The sequence below is a fragment of the Meles meles genome, chromosome 7 (genome assembly GCF_922984935.1).
Source record: "Meles meles chromosome 7, mMelMel3.1 paternal haplotype, whole genome shotgun sequence".
In the NCBI taxonomy this organism is placed as follows: Eukaryota; Metazoa; Chordata; class Mammalia; order Carnivora; family Mustelidae; genus Meles; species Meles meles.
In genome coordinates this window covers 11706057-11724177 of record NC_060072.1, presented here as the reverse complement: position 1 = coordinate 11724177, position 18121 = coordinate 11706057, and the positions used below count along the sequence as shown (strand labels likewise).

The 18121-nt window shown below is 39.6% G+C and overlaps 1 protein-coding gene across 12 annotated transcripts in view; it reads right to left on the bottom strand.

The window, feature by feature from the left end:
• Positions 1–18121, bottom strand: part of RBFOX2 (RNA binding fox-1 homolog 2) — a 272185-nt gene that overhangs the window by 197339 nt on the left and 56725 nt on the right. Inside the window, exon 1 of one of the 12 annotated variants that reach the window (XM_046012672.1) lies at positions 10168–10228. The exons of 10 other annotated variants lie outside the window; for them this stretch is intronic. In XM_046012672.1, coding sequence (XP_045868628.1) covers positions 10168–10209 — 42 coding nt within the window. In that variant the 5' untranslated portion in view covers positions 10210–10228. Of the gene's footprint in view, positions 1–10167; positions 10229–18121 lie in introns of those variants that run through there. One more of the 12 variants, XM_046012674.1, reaches the window with a different exon arrangement.

Here is an 18121-nt window from a genome sequence, read left to right as displayed (position 1 = left end):
TATATTACATTTGCTATTCTTTTGAGCGCTCTTTACTTCTTAATACTCGTGAGCTGAAACAAAATGTCAACATACACAGGACACATATTACGTGTAGTTATAGTGTTTTCTATACATTATCACTTGGTATTCTCATTAAACTCTATGATACATCTCTCTATAGTAAGAAAGTGAGGCTCAGAAAACTATGCAATTTGCCTACAATAACACAAACCCAGGTCTGGCAGACAGTAAAGTCCCTGCTGGTTTTCTACTTTGGCATTTGATTTTCTTTACAGAACATGGCAACACTTTTTAAGGAGTTAAAACATCTATCCATAGGAAAAGAATATAGAAGCCTTAACTGCCATCCTTGGAAAGGGCAGCTTGCAAGGCTGACCTCAGTTGGTATCTGAGAACTTACATTTCTTTTCGGGAGGGTATTGAGAACTGATAAAAAGAGTGGTCCACTGTGCCAAAATTGTGCAAATAATATGGTTTATACTGAACACTGCCTTCCGAGAGTCTGGATTTGGGATGTACAGTAAGTAGAGGTCCCTCTTTGAACAATCCTTCCCACTTACCCTTCCAAAAAGAAAAATCTCAGCACTATGTCTCTAACGAGCTTCCCTGGCAGACAACATTGTCACAATTTGCCGCGGAAGAGAACAAGCACATCTTGTACGGCTCTACTGGGAGAGAACTCGTAGAAGCCTGAGCCCGGTTTCTTCTGGACTTCACCCCCATGCACTCTTTCCCACTGCTGAATCTGCTTCATAGCCTTTCACTGTTATAATTCACAGCCATGACCATGACTATGAGCCATGTTGATTAACTCTGCGCTGAGTTCTGTACATCCTAGTGAATCACTGGACCTAGGACCATCTTGGAGACCCCCAACACCACCTGTGACATGCCAAACATTTTATTAAGTGCAGAGGACACAAAGATGAATAGGTCCTCTGCCTTCAAGGAATTTCAAGTCTATTTAAATTTCCCTTCTCTCACTTCTCTGATCTTCACTTCTTAGTCTGTTACCACTTAAAATAGATTAGATACATTTCCCTAAGCTAAATTTCCTTCTTAGTGCTGAAGTGATGCTAAATATTTAATAAGTCCATCAGGCAAAATCTGAGATACAAAGCTCTAATAAACTCAAAGGCCACACATATTTTCTCTTTCCTTTCCCCATCTTATTGTGTTCCTCATTAAAAATAAATTGACAAACCCTTGTACGCTGCTGGTAGGAATATAAAATGGTGCAGCTGCTGCTGTAGAAAACAGTTTGGTGGTTCCTCAAAATGTTAAATATAGAGCTACCATATGGCCCAGCAATTCCACTCCTAGGTATATTCCCCAAAGAACCGAAAACAGATACTCAAATACTTGTACACACAGGTTCATCACGTCACTATGCACAACAGCTAAGAGATGGAAACAAATGTTCACCCACTAAGGAAGAGATAAATTGTGGTATATACATACAAAGGAAGAGGATCCAGCTATAAAAAGAAACAAAGTACTGGTACGTGCTACAATATAGATGAACCTTCAAAACATGATGCTAAGTGAAAGGAGCCAGACACGGAAGTCACAGACTATATGATTCCATTTATATGAAATGTGCAGAACAGGTGCATTCGTGGAGGCAGAAAGCAGACTGGGGGCTGTCAGGAGCTGAGGAGAAGGGGACATGGAGGGCAACTGCTTACTGGGTACAGGGTTCTTCTAGGGGTGATGAAAATGTTTGGAAATCGGGGTGGTTGCTACACAACGCTGTGAATATAATCAATACCACCAAACTGTTCACTCTAAGAAGGTTAATTTCTGGTGAATTTCCTCTCGATAAAAACAACTTTTTAAGCAATGCAGTATACAATATGGTGTAAATAAAGAAAACCAACCTTCCTAATGTCATCTGAATGGATACTTATAGCTTGAAATAAAGTCATCTGCCGCTATAAGAGATAAGAGAGTGCTGTATCTCAGTATATGACCTAGAAAATTGTCTGAAGACTTCAGATGGTTCTAAGCAATGATACAGATACTGATGCAGCAGACTATGGGTAAAACCACAGAAGACAAAATGTTTCTACTTATATAGTTTTTGTATATCATTTTAGATATGGATGAATAAACAAAATTAACATTTTACAGACATCTGCCTATTTCATCAACATCCCTAAACATTTACATATTTATATTTAGGTCAGCCTATCCTTTCGATAAGGAAACAGCACAAAGCCTTTTATCTAGGGTTTCCTTATGTGCAAGCATAGATACAGCACATCGACATACCTTTTTTTTTTTTAAAGATTTTATTTATTTATTTGACAGATAGAGATCACAAGTAGGCAGAGTCAGGCAGAGAGAGAGGGGGAAGAAGGCTCCCTGCTGAGCAGAGAGACCGATATGGGGCTCGATCCCAGGACCCTGGGATCATGACCCAAACCGAAGGCAGAGGCTTTAACCCACTGAGCCACCCAGGCGCCCCCTCCCCTTTTTTTTTTTAAAGTCTGAAAGGATATATACCAAAATGCTTAGTGGTTATATGTTTTGGTGCTGAGTTCGGATTTACAAGTCATACACATTATTTTTCTTCTGCCTATCTGCATTTTCTAATTTTTCAACAATGAACATGTATTTTTACTGAACCATCAAAAAATGGAAACAACAACCAAAAAAGGAAATAACAGTACCTCTTCAGGATGCGATGAAGATCAAATGAGATAATACACACTGAGCTCTTAATACAGTATTCAGGATATTGTAAGTATGCAATAAATGTTAGGTAGCATGGGTATTGTTGTGTTTATATTTTTATAAATATTCCTCAGGATATGTGTCTTTCATTAGCTATGACAAAAGCATTCACCTTAATCTAGCCCAGGGTCACCTGACTCAAGTCTAAATTATAATAATAGTTTTTTGGCTGGTCCAGCACCCTCCATCCACCTCTTCCCAATTTTCTCACCAGGGCCAGGCTTAATTTCATAAAACGCCACCCATACCATTCCCATGCTTACATGATTAAGCTCCAAACACCCATATATCTGGCCTCACCTGGTCATTCCTCCCCATTTATTTATTCTTTCAACAAACATTTACTAAGAGTCTTTCATGGGTCTGGTATTATGATAGAAACAGAAAGGTTACTAATTCTTCTCTTAAAGAACTCCCAGTCTGGTAAGAGAAAGAGGCATGTAAATAAATACAACAGGAATCACGCAATAAAATATAAATACGAGGCCCAGAAGGAACAAGTGTATGTGGCTGATAATGGAGTGAGAAAGGCATGAAGAAATCACAAGGGGAACTCACAGAAGACAAGATCTGAATGGGGTTTGCAGGATGACTGCAAACAGCTATTTCCAGATAAAAACTCTACTCAATTTACTTCACATCTTAGGGTGTTTGTTCTCCCATATCAATTCAGCTTAGGCAAAATCTAGCAAAGTCCTACCTCCCTACACAAAGCAACTGCTGTGACTCTAGCTCAGTACTTTGTCAAGCAATGGATCAAGACCATTCATGACGTACTGAAGACGTCTTGATCATTGTTAAAAAGGGGGGGGGGGGGCAACTCTCAAACTTTTTGGTCTTCGGATCATTTTACTTTCTTAAAAATTGTGAAAGCTTCCAAAGAATTCTTGTTTCTGTGGGTTGTAAGTAGTGGTATTTGCCTATTAAAAACTAAAACTGAATAATTTTTCAAATATTTGCCAATCCATTTTACAACAATAGTAAACCATTACACTAAAAATACTATAACTACATTTAATAAAACAAAAAGAAAATTTTAGTGAAAATGATTTCATGTTTTACATTTTTGCAAACATCTTTCACATCCAACTTAAAAGAAGATGGCTAGAATGTTCTATCTGTTTCTGCACTCAATCTGTGGTATTATGTTATTTTGGTTGAACTGTAAGAAGAAAATCTGGCCTTCCACAGATATGTATTTGGAAAAGGTAGGAATACTGGGGTGCAGGTGGCTCAGCCAGTTAGGCATCTGACTCTTGATCTCAGCTCAGGTCTTGATCTCAGCTCAGGTCTTGATCTCAGTTCAAGGCCTGTGCTGGGCTCCACATTGGGCATGGAGCCTACTTTAAAAAAAAAAAAAAAAAAAAAAAAAAAAAGTAGGAGTATTTTAATAGTCTTCTTCATACTCTGTTATATCAATATCCACTGGTCTTAGATTTTGAATGGATTTTTACCTATTATGATTATTTAACATTATGCATTTTTCATTTATAAAATACTGGTTCACTAAGTTATAAGATCTCTTAAGTGCTGAAACATTCCATTACAAAATGCCAAAAAAATTCCCATTCACTAACATTACCACACTATCATGGGAAAAGTCTAAGTATTAGAGCTGTCAAGCCCACTGTCCAGAACAAAAGTTTTCCGAAATTCTAATTTCAATCAGAATTTTCCTGGAAGGCTCAAAATTTATTATTGATACCAAATATTGTCATTGTTTTCTTCTGAACAGGCTCACTTCATTTTTAATAAAATATCTGCCAGATACCCAAGTCTAAATAACAATATCCAGTCAATCTGATTTTTAAGCAAGACTGTTAGTCCATGAAAAAAGTGGCTAGTTCAGCTGGAAACTCAAACAATCAAAAAATGTTTCTCCTTGAGATAACCCTCATACTCAGTATGCAAAAACGCCTTACACATACTACCCACTTTGTCACATAAAATACTAAAAAGATGCATAATCAAGGTGGAGATTTAAAAACAGCAATAATTTTTACTGCTTCATAGAGAACATTCTTGAGTGAAATTGGCTTTTCCTTCTTTAACTCCAAGTGTGCGGTGGTGAAGAAGACTAAGGGTACAATCTGTTCCACTGCTCTGATTCTTGCTAGGGTGTCAGTAGTTCTAAGCATCACTGCTTATGCAACACCAGGGCAAATATCATCTTAGTGCAATTACAAAAATAGTTCTGACCTTTAAGTCCCTCTTTAAAAAGTGACTTGAGGGGGCACCCAGGTGACTCAGTTAGTTAAGTGCCTGCCTTCAGCTCAGGTCATGATCCCAAGGTCCTGGGACCGAGCTCTGCATTGGGCTCCCTGCTCATCGGGGAGCCTACTTCTCCCTCTCCCTCTGCCGTTCCCCCTGCTTGTGCTCTCTGGTTTTCTCTCTCTGTGTGTCAAATAAACAAATAAAATCTTTAAAAAAAAAAAGCACCTTGAGGGTCCCACTGGCCACACTTTTAAGAATCACTAGACTAGACTATAATAGAATTTTTAAAAAGAAAGAATCAGGGGCGACTGGGTGGCTCAGTCATTAAGTGTCTACCTTCAGCTCAGGTCATGATCTCAGGGTCCTCGGATGGAGTCCCACGTCAGACTCTGCTCAGCAGGGAGTCTGGTTCTCCCTCTCATTCTCCCTCTCTAATAAATAAAATCTTTAAAAAAAAAAAAAAGAATCAAGTACATTGAGTAAGGGTAAGAAATATTTCATGAAACTTGTTTTTTAATATATACATATAAATATTCATATATTAGGTTGTCACATAAAATGAATCTCTTATCACAGGTCATGGTCAAAAAAAGCTTGCAAAACAACCTCCAGCCCATACTAAATACTCTCTTCTTAAATCAGCATTTTACTACAGCGTGTTACCGAGAATCACCTGACCTTATTCTGCCACAGACTAATTTCTGAATGTATTATGTATATGTTTGTGCCTATGTCCAAACAGATCATACGCTCTCCAACTACATCTTACACATCTTTGTATATTCTCCCAATGACAATAGCTACATCACAAGTTAGCAAAAAAAATTTTTTGTTGAATTCCTCATTACTATATAATAGGCCTAAGAAGCAATTTGTCTGTGGCACAATAAGTCCACAAATACTTCCTAGCTTTGACATGTCACAAATAGTTCTACGCATACTAAGGGACAGAAAGGAAAGTACAGTTGTTGGTATCACACTGACCTACGTCTCTGACACTTAAATGTCCATGACTCGGAAATGTTAGTTCATCTCTGAGCCTCAAATTCTTCTTCTTCTAAATCATACCAACCACCTCACAGAGTTGTTACAAAGATTAACTGAGATAATACATGCAAAGTGACGTGTACAGTACCTATTCCTTAAGAGGATATCAAGCTAAAGAACAATAATGAGAATGAAAACCAATGCCTTATTGTACATAACACTTCACCACCCCCGACACACAGGCAGGCGCTGTGGGGCCCAAAGAGACCATCTAATTATAATCCAGCTCCCTTATCTGCGCTCTCCTCACCTCACGCCACACTCACACAGACCTTACAGATAAGAAAACCAAAGTAGCAGAGGTGTTAAATGGCTTTCTCATGGTTACAGTCAGTGACAGGCAGAACTTGTATCAAACACATCCTCTTATTCAAAACAATCCTGCTAAATAGAGCCTATTAATTTTGTTTGATTGATAAGGGAAACTCAAGTCAGACTTCTTAAGGTAAAGTGACATGTACAAGGTCTCACAGGTAGTAAACAACAAAAAGGGGCATGGGACCCGAGTCCTCCAATTCCAAGTTTGGGGTTCTTTCAACTAATTAGAAATCTATCTAAGAATATGAAATTCGCTTTGTGCAATCATTGATAATTATCTGCATTTGGATCAGAATGAAATAATAGACATGATTATGCAAATACTTATTATAGTTAAATATGCCAATTGATAACCACTAACAAATTAGTCTGTGTTGTGATATTTAATTCAAACTGGTATTTCCATGAACTGAAGACTTCACAAGCTTTGGCTTTTAAAAATAGATGGCTCTTAATTAGCCTCAGAGTATAAAGGAAATATATCCCAAAAGGATAATTCTGCAACATTCAAAAAATCCCTCTAAGACAGGGAAACATGTTGAATATCACAATCTTAATTTAAATTAACACCTTCACCAAAAAGGTCACTATAAACAAAATAAATTTTATTTAACTGGTGTGTATTGGCTATTTCAACTTAGCTTTTGTCACGGTCTCATCACTCACACTGCTACTCAACATTCTGTCAAAGCAGCTCTTGTAGCCTGCTTCTCAGCAGTGACTGAGACAAGTTACCCAACCTTTCTATTCTGTAGAATATAGGGATTGCGCCCATACATTGCAGGGATGTTAAGATTAAGGATAACGTATACAAAGTGCCTAGGAATGTATCTATCCTACAGAGGACAGCTATTATAACAATTTTTATTACCTGCTTTGAGTTCACAATTCTGCCGCATCCCTCAGTCCCCGAACATCTGGATGACTGAGTTTAATGGACCTACCGATCTCCTGCTCCTGCTTCCCAAGCCCTATTGGCCACTACTGCTGATCCTCGGACTTAAGCGCTCTGCCATCTATTTCTCGTGTCCCCAGGGCAAGTCTCTGAACTTCCTCTGACTACATTAATTCCCTGATCAGAAAAAAATAATGCTCATTACTTGTCAATTCAATGATCTTCTGATAATCGCTATATTAATTCTTGCTTGGAACTGATCTAATAAGGCCTCAAATGTAACCACCTGAATTAATGGACTTTTATCTATGCTTTTTTTGTTTTTTTTTTTTTTAAGTACACTCCAGGCTGGGTGTGCAGCTTGAACTCACGACCCTGAGATCAAGACTTGAGTGGAGATCAAGACCTGAGCAGAGATCAAGAGTTGGGACGCTTAAACAACTGAGCTACCTAGGCACCCCTCTATATCTTTTTTTTTTTAAAGCACAAACATGATTGTTTTAAACATATGGTCAACTAATAAGAATTCACGAAAGAGCTGCCTCTCTCTCAGCTCTCTTCACACCTTGACTCCTATACCAGCTCAACTACTCAACTCCTACATTTCTTCCAGCCCTCGTGGATAGCAGTCTACATTATGTAAAAGGCCCCTCAGAGAAAAAAGTAGCAAAGAAAACGATCCATACAGGTTTCTCAGTACAATGAGATGCTCGACATAGCTGGGAGATGGGCAAGAGACACGGAACCTACACAGGGAGGATGGCCACATGACTGGTGGCCCCTTCGGAGGGGACAGAACTACATCCAGACAGATTACTGGAAGGTTGCAGGGGAAGGCACTAACGCATGCAGGCACTGTATTGTGCTAAATGCTTTATTACATTATTTCACGGTCTAAGGATTACTTCATCACCAGGTGAAGAGGCTGGGATGCAGAGGGGTTAAATGACTGGACCAAGGCCAAACAGCTAGTAAATGGTAGAGCTAGAGCCCCAATTATCATCCCGCTCTTCCATGCGGTAACTCAGCCCAGAAAAGCATTCACCCCTAGGCCAAGCAGCAGGGGAGATAAAGCGCATGCTCATCTACACAACAGCTTAGCCAGACTGTTTCTCTTCCACCGATGGGAATAAGTGCAAGATAATTCACCTCTAACATGTAGTTAGCACCCAATTACTCCCGTTGGTAGAAGAAACGCAGTGTTTCCTACATTTTAACGTGTATACAGGTCACCATAGGGTTATCTTGTTAAAAATGCAGATTCTGATTTGGTGGGTTTGGGTTGCAGGGGCGGGGGGCGGGGGGGTGGTACCAGAGATTTTGCATTTCTACCCAGCTGCCAGGAAATGATGAGGATTCTGGTGCTTGGATCAATCTCAGATTATGCTCAGTGGTCCCCAAACCTGGTTGACCATCAGAAGACTCATCTGGGAATCATTTAAAAACTATAGATCACTGCCCCCACCCTCCACCGCTCCAGAACATTCAGCAGTGCATGGGACCTTCTACCTCGCAATTCTGTAACTCAAAGAAATGTAAACTATTAATGACAGGAGTTAAGTAAGCATCCACTGAGAACACAGTAAACGTCTAAGTGCTTTACACATTAGCTATTTACCCCTAAGCACCACATTATCAGATGGGTAACTTAAAACACCATTATTCCTACTTATAAATGAGGAAACCAACACAGCCCGGGACTGTCACTTGTCACTTGTCCAAGGTCAGTCAGGGAGTAGCAGAACAGGGTTTGTTCAAGATTTAGCCGATCTGATTCCAAAGAGACTGTGCTCTTACACACTACATCATGCTGTTTCCCACATTATGCAATGGTAATGTCAACAGACACTCTTTGAACAAATAAATCCAAATGGGTCACCTCGGAAGATGTCGCCCCCGGAAGGTTTTGCTCTTATTCCTCAGATGCTGCCATCATTCAAAACACGGCCACCGCTGAACGAAACAATCTAAGAGCTCTCTATCTGCAACTGAAAATACCTTCAGAACCTCCACCTAGGACTTGAGATATCTTTAACCGGGATAAAGGCTTGTCTTTTGTGCATCAATCTGATTTTCTGACAACCGAAATCAGGAAAAGCCAATCCAAAGAAACCTAGCCTCAGATCAACTAGGTATTTTTTTAAATTAAAAAAAAAAAAAAAAATTTAGGGTTAGGTATTGAAAATGTTTTCCTTATCTCTCATCTCTGTAGCTGATTCCAGATGAGAATTCTTTATGTTTTGCGCAATGTCTGTATCACCACAGCCAAAGAGACTATTTTGAAGGGCAGTACTCATTTGGATGCACAGATTCTGTTATATTTGTTTAAAAAAAAAAAAAAAAGCCTCTCAGTCATTCCAAAAGAAACACATTTGCCCTTCACTAGCAATACGAACACGCAGCATATGCTCAGAATGACTGTCTTGGAGCATGCAGTTTTCCTCTCTGCTGCAAAAGCAACTGTTTTGATTCTCTTTCAGTTTTGTTTTTTTTTTAAACATAAGCAGTGAGTTTTCTGTATACATGCCCAACCCCAGAAAAATAAATACGATCATCAGGCATTAGCGAAGCATTTAGCTGCATGCAGCATCATAAAAGGCATCCTACAAAGGCAACTACATACCCAAACTGTGTGCACAAATATCCTCACATACAAGGAATGAAAGGCGCACACAAATACTACAGGGAATTAGACTATAAGAATATATGATTTCTACATCTAGATGAGCTCCTTCGTTAAACGAACACATCCTCTTTCAACAAAGAAAATATTCTGCAAATTCAGAATGATTTACGGATTTTTAAAAAGCAGGCATTAATGCAGATCAGCACAATTCCATACAACCAACCTCTCTGCTTGAACTGGACTCCCCACACCTTACTGAAGTCACCATTTCCCTGTGCCAACTCCCACTCCACCACCCCCCACGCACACCCAGCTCCCCACCAACCTCACAGGGGTTCCTGGGCTGGTCCATGGAATCTGATGACATCACTCTCTCTTCCTTCCTGGAATTCTAAACCCTGCTGCTCTCCCCTCGCACACAGCTACCATCTCCATGGCAACCTCACCTCCTCCTGCTTCCCTATTGGCTTCATGGAGCAGGATACACAAAAAGGTTTTTCCGTTTTCCCCCCACCACCCGCCCCAAAAGAAAATGATGCTTTCAACAGGAACCTGAGCTAAATTTAGCTACTTGGGATTCAGAGTCCTATGACTAAGAAAATACAGAGAACCTTCGTCCTTCCTGCATTTCACCCTCCTCTCAGCCCCGCCCTGGGGTGGTTGCTTCACCTCCTTGCCCCCAACCCAAAAGCCCAATGGCAATACCTGCTGAGCATCGAAACAGTTCGACTGACCCACACATAAGGCTGGTGTACACAGAAAATTCGTACACCCACCTCTCCTCCCAGGAGAGAGGGCAGAAAAGGAGAACAAAAATAAAAGTAAGCGCCCGTCAAAAAAACAGCTGGGACATTTCATGTGCGGAGCATCAGACTTCTGAAATCCGGAGCCAGGGACTGGGAACTCCATGCCTAAAGGCAGAAATCTCTCAGCTCTCACAGCCGGATTCTCTTGCTATTTGCTCGGTATTATTTCCTCCACCAGAGGAAACACGCTAAGCCTGGAACCACAAATCCTGGGTCCAATTTCCCATCCCAGGACTGACCTGCTATGGAAACTGGAGCAAGTTCTCACATCCCTCATCTAAAAGCAGCTCCCACACAGGGATGTTGTAAGAATTACTGACAAAATTCATGTAAAGTAGTTTAAGTCCCTGAGCCAAAGGGACTGAATAAAGAGAGAGTAAGCTGATATCATTAGTAGCGAAATTCCTGTGGATATTAACAGAAATTAATAAGCCCCAGAGGAAGAACATCGACTTCTAAAAAAATGATCCTTTCATGAGCATAGATATACCACAAAATATGCGTAGTTTCTTGAACCACAGACAGTTCCCCCAACAGTGTCGATTTCTGGTAAAATCCAGCTTTACTCACCTCATACACCAGCCAATCTGTGACTGGCACTCAACTGGGGAACGAGCCCTACTCGTTCCCTGCTTAGTTCTAACTCTGATTTTGAACTTGCTGCTCACTCTCCCTAAATGATGACTAAACAAGAGCCAGGGCTTCATGTTCCAGCTCAGCTGCCCACTGCTTATTCTAGGAAAGTAATTTTTTTCTCAGAGCCATATTTGAGAGCTCCACAAGGAATCAACCCAGTGCCTATGTCCTGTATGACTCCGAAGGACAAAGCATCAATTGTAACCAAGTAGGAAAGGCTCCAAGCAGGTCAGAGCCCTGTAATATGAAAGGGAGTGGATTAAAATAAGACACACCCAGGAAAACTATATTTTTGGTTTGCAGGGCCAAGACTCAGCTCCAGGGCACCAACTCTGCAGTGAAAAAATAGACAGGAAAGGAAAATGATTCTGTGTAATGAGAAATAGTCATTTACCTGAAACAGAATTTAAACAATCTAGAACATTTATTTAGCAAAGTCAAAATGCTTACCAGTTAACACAGAGGCATCCAGATAAAAACTGCTGTGGAAAACAGCAAAGGATGCAATATTTGCTAATAATCTGAAACTCACATTCCAGGGAAAGGAGAGGGAGAAGGAACTCAGTCTGAGTAGCCCATCCTTGAGATATGTGCTTTCCTCTCTCAACTTTTCTGGACTCCTAACAAGTCACCTGTGTGTGAAACCCTTGCTGTATACACCTTCCCAAGGGCAGATGGTTCCACAGGCTATGATGAGTCCTCTTCTAAAAGATCTTTTTACACTCAAAGTCAAAAAGAAGGCCAGTCACCTTCTGCTACAACGGGAAGACACAGCACAGTGTCCAAGATGCCCATCAAATCCACGACTGAGCTTGGTTCATGCTAGTGATCGTTATGAAATCCACCCCCACAACAGCCTCGGCTAAGTGGGCCGCCGCAAACACCGCTCTATTCACCTGCTCACTTCGTTCGTGTGAGCATTAGGTGCCCTCGCGATGTCCCGGGGAAGTCTTATAGGGCTTGTCTCTCATCCATTCTCAGAATAAAACCGCACAACCACAAGTGGTACACCTTCTTACCTCACTTTGCAAACAGGGAGACAAGAGTTCCAGAGATATCAGCGTGACCAAGGTTATATAACACAGTCTTTAATTTTTTTAAAAAGCCAAGATTCTAACCCAGATCTGCTGGACTCCAAAGCCACTGCTTTTTCTACTTGGCCTCCTATTTATAGACAGTTGGGGCTGGAAAGGAATATTTAAAAATCATTTTATATCTGTGTTTTCTTAGGTCATCAATAAAATGTATCATCAATATGTTTCTTGACATTAAGATCAAAATTATACTTTTCACATATTCCCGAAAGTATTAAACCCTAAGCAAGCGCTCAATACTTACTAATTTATTATTCTAATCCTATTATTCTAAACTTCTAGACAAATGGCAATGATTCTACTCAGATCTTTTTAAATGAAAATTGGCTTAAGAAATTACATGCTGAAGTGAAATGACAAAACTTCAGATAACATATTCTGGAATTTAATTTTATGATATTTGAGATGAACAAAATCACCACTCTCTTAATGGTCTAGTCAGAATGTCCTATCGCTGCTGTTTTAATCCATTAACCCTAATGCAGTCAGGATCTATACATTAGATTTATGATTTCTAAATTCTGCATATAGAACCAGAGCATTTCAAAGTATTTCTCCAGGGATTCCACTAAAATTAAATCAGCTGATTAGAGAACCATGCTAAAAGAGGCCAAGGTCATGTGTCTGGTACCCACGTGAACCAGTTAGCATCACTCTCTCCTACTGCCACAATATGCACCCTGTTGTAAATACACACCCCTCCTTTTAAGAAACTAATGCAAAGCAAACTTCTTCGGAAAAAAATGTTTAAACATATATCTACTGATGTCAAATATTATAACTGGCTTTTATTCTTTAGAAAGTAAATACTGTCTTTCAGAAAACATGCCCAATTGCTCATCTTTTCTTTCAATATTTACTGTGTGCCTACCCCATGCCAGTTGACAATTTCGAAAGGATGTGGCCGAGGTATATATAGGTACAGGGAGCGTACACAAGAGGAAATGGCTAACTCTAGAATGTGTCCTGAAGAATGAGCTCCAGGAGTTCATCAGGTAAATGAAGCAGGTGAGGGCCTTCCATGGGAGCAAAGATTTACGAAGGTATGATCATAAGACAATACAGCAAACTTAGGAGAACTTTCAAGTATTTTCAAGTATTTTGCTAAAGCCAGGTTAGGAATTGAGAGAGATGGCCAGCTGAGAGAAGGCAGGGCAACATCTTTAGATTTTCTACCTCATCCAGGTTAGATTTTCCTAAAATGCCTTACTTCTACTTCGAGTTAGACTTCCTTTGCAGGGGAGGGGATTTCCATGCAGAGAGTTTTTCTCTTTATAGCTTCCGTGATAAAAATAAAAGTCAATAAAACACTTCTGCATAGCAAAGAAAATCATCAACAAAATGAAAAGGCAACCTCCAGAATAGGAGAAAATATCTGCAAGTCATGCATCTGTTAAGGGGTTAATATCTAAAATATATAAAGAGCTCCTACAACTCAATAGCAAAACAACAAACAATTCAATTAGAAAATGTGGAGAGGATCTGGACATTCTTCCAAAGAAGACATACAGATGGCCAACAGGTACCTGAAAAGGTGCTCTACATGACTAGTCCGCAGGGAAATGTAACAAAACTACAGTGAGGTATCCCCTCACAGCTGCTAGAAAGGCTATTATCAAAAAGAAAAAACAAGTGCTAGTGAGCACGTGGAGAAAAGGGACCCCTAGTGCACGGCTGGTAGGAATCGAAATTCGTTCAGCCACTATGGAAAAAAGTATGGAGCTTCCTCAAAAAGTTGAAAATCGAAATACCAGCAATTCTACTTCTGGGTATTTATCGGAAAAAAACAAAAACATGGATTCAAAAAATACCTGCACCGCCATGTTCACTGCGGCACGCTTGTAATAGCCAAGACAAAAAAAAAAAAAAAAAAAAACAATCTAAGTACCTATTGATAGATAAGTAGATAAAGAAAATGTGCATATATACAATGGAATATTATTCAGCCACAAAAAGAAGGAAATCCTGCTGTTTTCAACAACATGAATGGACCTTGAGGGCATTAGGTTAAGTGAAATAAGACCAAGAAAGACAAATACCATATGATCTCACTTACATGTGAAACCGGAAGGGAGGCAAGGGAGGGGCAAACTGACAGACACAGAAAACAGACTGGTGGTTACCAGAAGTGGGGTATGGGGAGTGGGCAAAATGGGTGAAGGTGGTCAAAAGGCAAAAATTTCTGGTTATAAAATAAATTAAGACATGAAGACGTACACCATGGGGACAACAGTTAAGAATTCCACACTAGATACTTGAAAATTGCTAAGAATAGGGGTTTTTTCCCCAAAGTTTATTTTTTATTTTTATTTTTTGTTATTAAGTAAACTTTATGCCCAACGTGGGGCTTAAAGTCGCGACCCCAAGATCAAGAGTCGGGTGTTCCACCGAGACAGCCAGCACCCTGCCAAGACAGTAGATCTTAAAAGTTCTTATCACAAGAAAAAAAGAAAAATGTACAATTTTGCATGGTGATGGATGTTAAGCAGATGGATGTTAAGTGATTGCGATCACTTTACAATATACACAGATATTCAATCACTATGTTGTCTACTTAAAGCTAATATAATGCTATATATAACAACAACATCTCAATTAAAAAAATAAAGGTCCAAATGAGGTGCATCGGTCTGAAAATGAAGACTTTAGTAGTTGGGAACCATTAATGGAGAGGCTCTTCTGTCTGTAGAGTAAAATCCAAATTTGCTACCCTATGAGGCAAAGTTTCCTCCTTCGTCTCAGAGAACTGGTTTGTAAACTCATCGGTGCAGTTCAATTTTCTTTTTCCACTGATGTCTAAAACTTAGTATGCTGAATAAGTGACAAGGAAACCTACATGAGTAGAAGGAGCATCTTCATGCCATACAATGCCCCGAACAGAGAGACATGCAAGTTTATGTACACACCCACACTCCACCAGCTTTGACAGGCAAAGGGTAAGTACATGCATAAGGGGAAAAGCTACCTATCCGCTGCAGCCATCACTGCACAAAAGCAGAATCTAATTTTTAAGCAAACCTTTTACTGAAGTGACTATATATATACACAAAGAAATGGGAAACGGACAATGAATTTCCTCAAAGTGAACCCACCCACATAATCAGCAACTAGGCAAAAAAAAAAGAAAAACAAAAAAAAAACCAAAACCAACAACAACAACAAAACACTAACACAATCAGCACTCTAGAAGCCTAGCTCACACATGTCCAAAGGCACAGCTATCAGCCTACAACAATGACTTTAATTAACACCATAAATTCATTCTGCCTGTTTCTGAACTTTATATTCATGGAATCAATCACACATCATACACTCTATCATGCTGGCTTCTTACATTCCAAACGACACTTGTGCAACTGCTCCATTTGTTGAAGACAGCGATGGTTCCACCCACTGCCATCACTGTAGAGCACTCCCCTGTACAAATACACCACCATTTATTGAAAACCATTTCGGTAATACTGAAAGGCATTTGTGCCATTTACCACCTGGGGCTACTACTAAAAAGGCTTCTGTGTACATTCTTACCCATGTCCTTTGGTTCATCTGAGTACACGTCTGCCAAATGCCAGTTTTCCACACGTGTACCACTTTACATTCCCACTAGCAGTGCGTGAGTGTTCCCGATGCTGAACAACCTTGGTGGTGTCCACCTTTCCCATGTTAGCCATTCTGGAGTTGGCATAGTAGTATCTCACTGTGGCTATCTACTTTACTCTGATTAATGGCGCTGACTACTTTTGGGGCATTTAGATATCACCTTTTGTCAAGTATCCAAATCTTTTGCCTATTTTTTAACTGGGTTGTCCCAAGACTGATAGGACTTCTTTTATATATTGATCTGTAGGAGTTATCTATATATTCTGGATACCAGCCAGATACCTGTACTGCAAATATCTTCTCCTGAACTCTGTGGTCTGATTTGCCTTTTTGCTTTCTTAATGGTGTCTTTTAATGAATACATATTCTTAATTTTAATGTAGATAATTTATCTTTTTTTTCCTTTATAGTTAGTCTTTATGTCCTGGTTCAAATAAGTAACATGAAAATATTCTCATATGTTTTCCTCTAGAAAAGAAATTTTTTTTAAGACTTTTTATTTAGGGGTGCTTGGGTGGCTCAGTCATTAAGCATCTGCCTTCGGCTCAGGTCATGGTCCCTGGGACTGAGCCCCTCATCGCACTCCCTGCTTGGCAGGAAGCGTGCTTCTTCCTCTCCCACTCCCTCTGTTTGTGTTCCCTCTCTCACTATGCTCTTTCTCTGTCAAATAAATAAATAAATAAAATCTTTTTTTTAAATTTATTTATTTATTTATTTGACAGAAAGAGGGAACGCTAGCAGGAGGAGTGGGAGAGGGAGAACCAGGCCTCCCGCTGAGCAGGGAGTCCAATGTGGGGGTCAATTCCAGGACCCCAGGAGCCATGACCTGAGCCGAAAGCAGACACTTAACGACTGAGCCACCCAAGCATGCCTCCTCTAGAAACTTTAATAAAGTAGCATCTAAACTGTATATTTTTGAAATTCCCAGCATATCATGTATGTGTATATAAACAAATGAGGTTTTCTTTCACCAACCAAATCAAACAACCTAAGAATTGAGCAAGATCACACTAAATTAAAGTCATTAAGCACTTCTTCTGTGCCAAGGACTGTGTCCTGTGCTACGAGAGAGATAAACGTGGTATGTAAGATCCCTGTCCCAAGTGAACATTAACCTTGGCTAATGATACGATATTCAGGTATTAGCTGTGAGGATTCTGACATCAGAGCTCAAAAACAATAACTAATCCTCCGCCATCCTGAGCTATCCAAGCAAATTTCTATTTCAATAAGGAGCAGCAGGCCAGAGGTTACTGCTACTCCTTCTTCAATACACATATCTAAAAACCACATCATTTACCAATTTTCAGAAGAGTATACGTAAGATCTTAATAAGATAACAACTACAAAGTCAGCATTTTATGGCTCAACTACCCAAAAGAAACAGCTAGATCGGGAAATTATGCAATTCTTCCTGAAATTAAAAAAAAAAAATTCTCACTCTAGCTTGAGAAGAGTGGGGCAGAGAAGGGAAAAAATATGGATGTATACACACATATTCTTACACACCCACAAAACCCTACATTTTTTCCTTAAATGTTTTCTAATTTTCTTGCCCATAATTACTTATCCTTTTTCTTCCTGGTCTTGGAGAGAGAGGTTTACCTTTAAAAAGAAGAGCCAAGCTTAAGAAAGAGTCTCAGTGAGATAGGAATCAAATTATTATGACCCTTTTATGAGAGGTAAATTAGGAAGATGAATTCTGAGATGAGAAGTTGAAGGGGTAAAAAAAAGAATAGTCATTAAACCAATTCAGATGAGCAGAGAGTTTTTAAACCGAGTCACCGAGTTTTCTCTATTCTTTTTTGTAACAGGCCTCAAAATAGAATCATGCTACTCTTCCAAACATGTAGAACAGGAGAGAAAAGAACAAGTCTGCTCATTTTAGAGGTCAAAGTAGACCAGATGCTTCATAGGTTGGGTTTCTAAGCCTTAAGCATATTTTCTGAAATAATGCAAGAGTCCATTAGTACAACTTAAGGGATGACCTCAAGCTAAAATAGTTTACTACTTTGTTTATGAGATAAAAAGAAGTCTATGACATTAAAATTCTTTTATCTAGAAAATTTTCAAAGTCAGTCCTCTGACCCAAAATAACAGGCAAAGGCTTGACCAGCTACAATTAAGCTCTTCAGCAAGAATC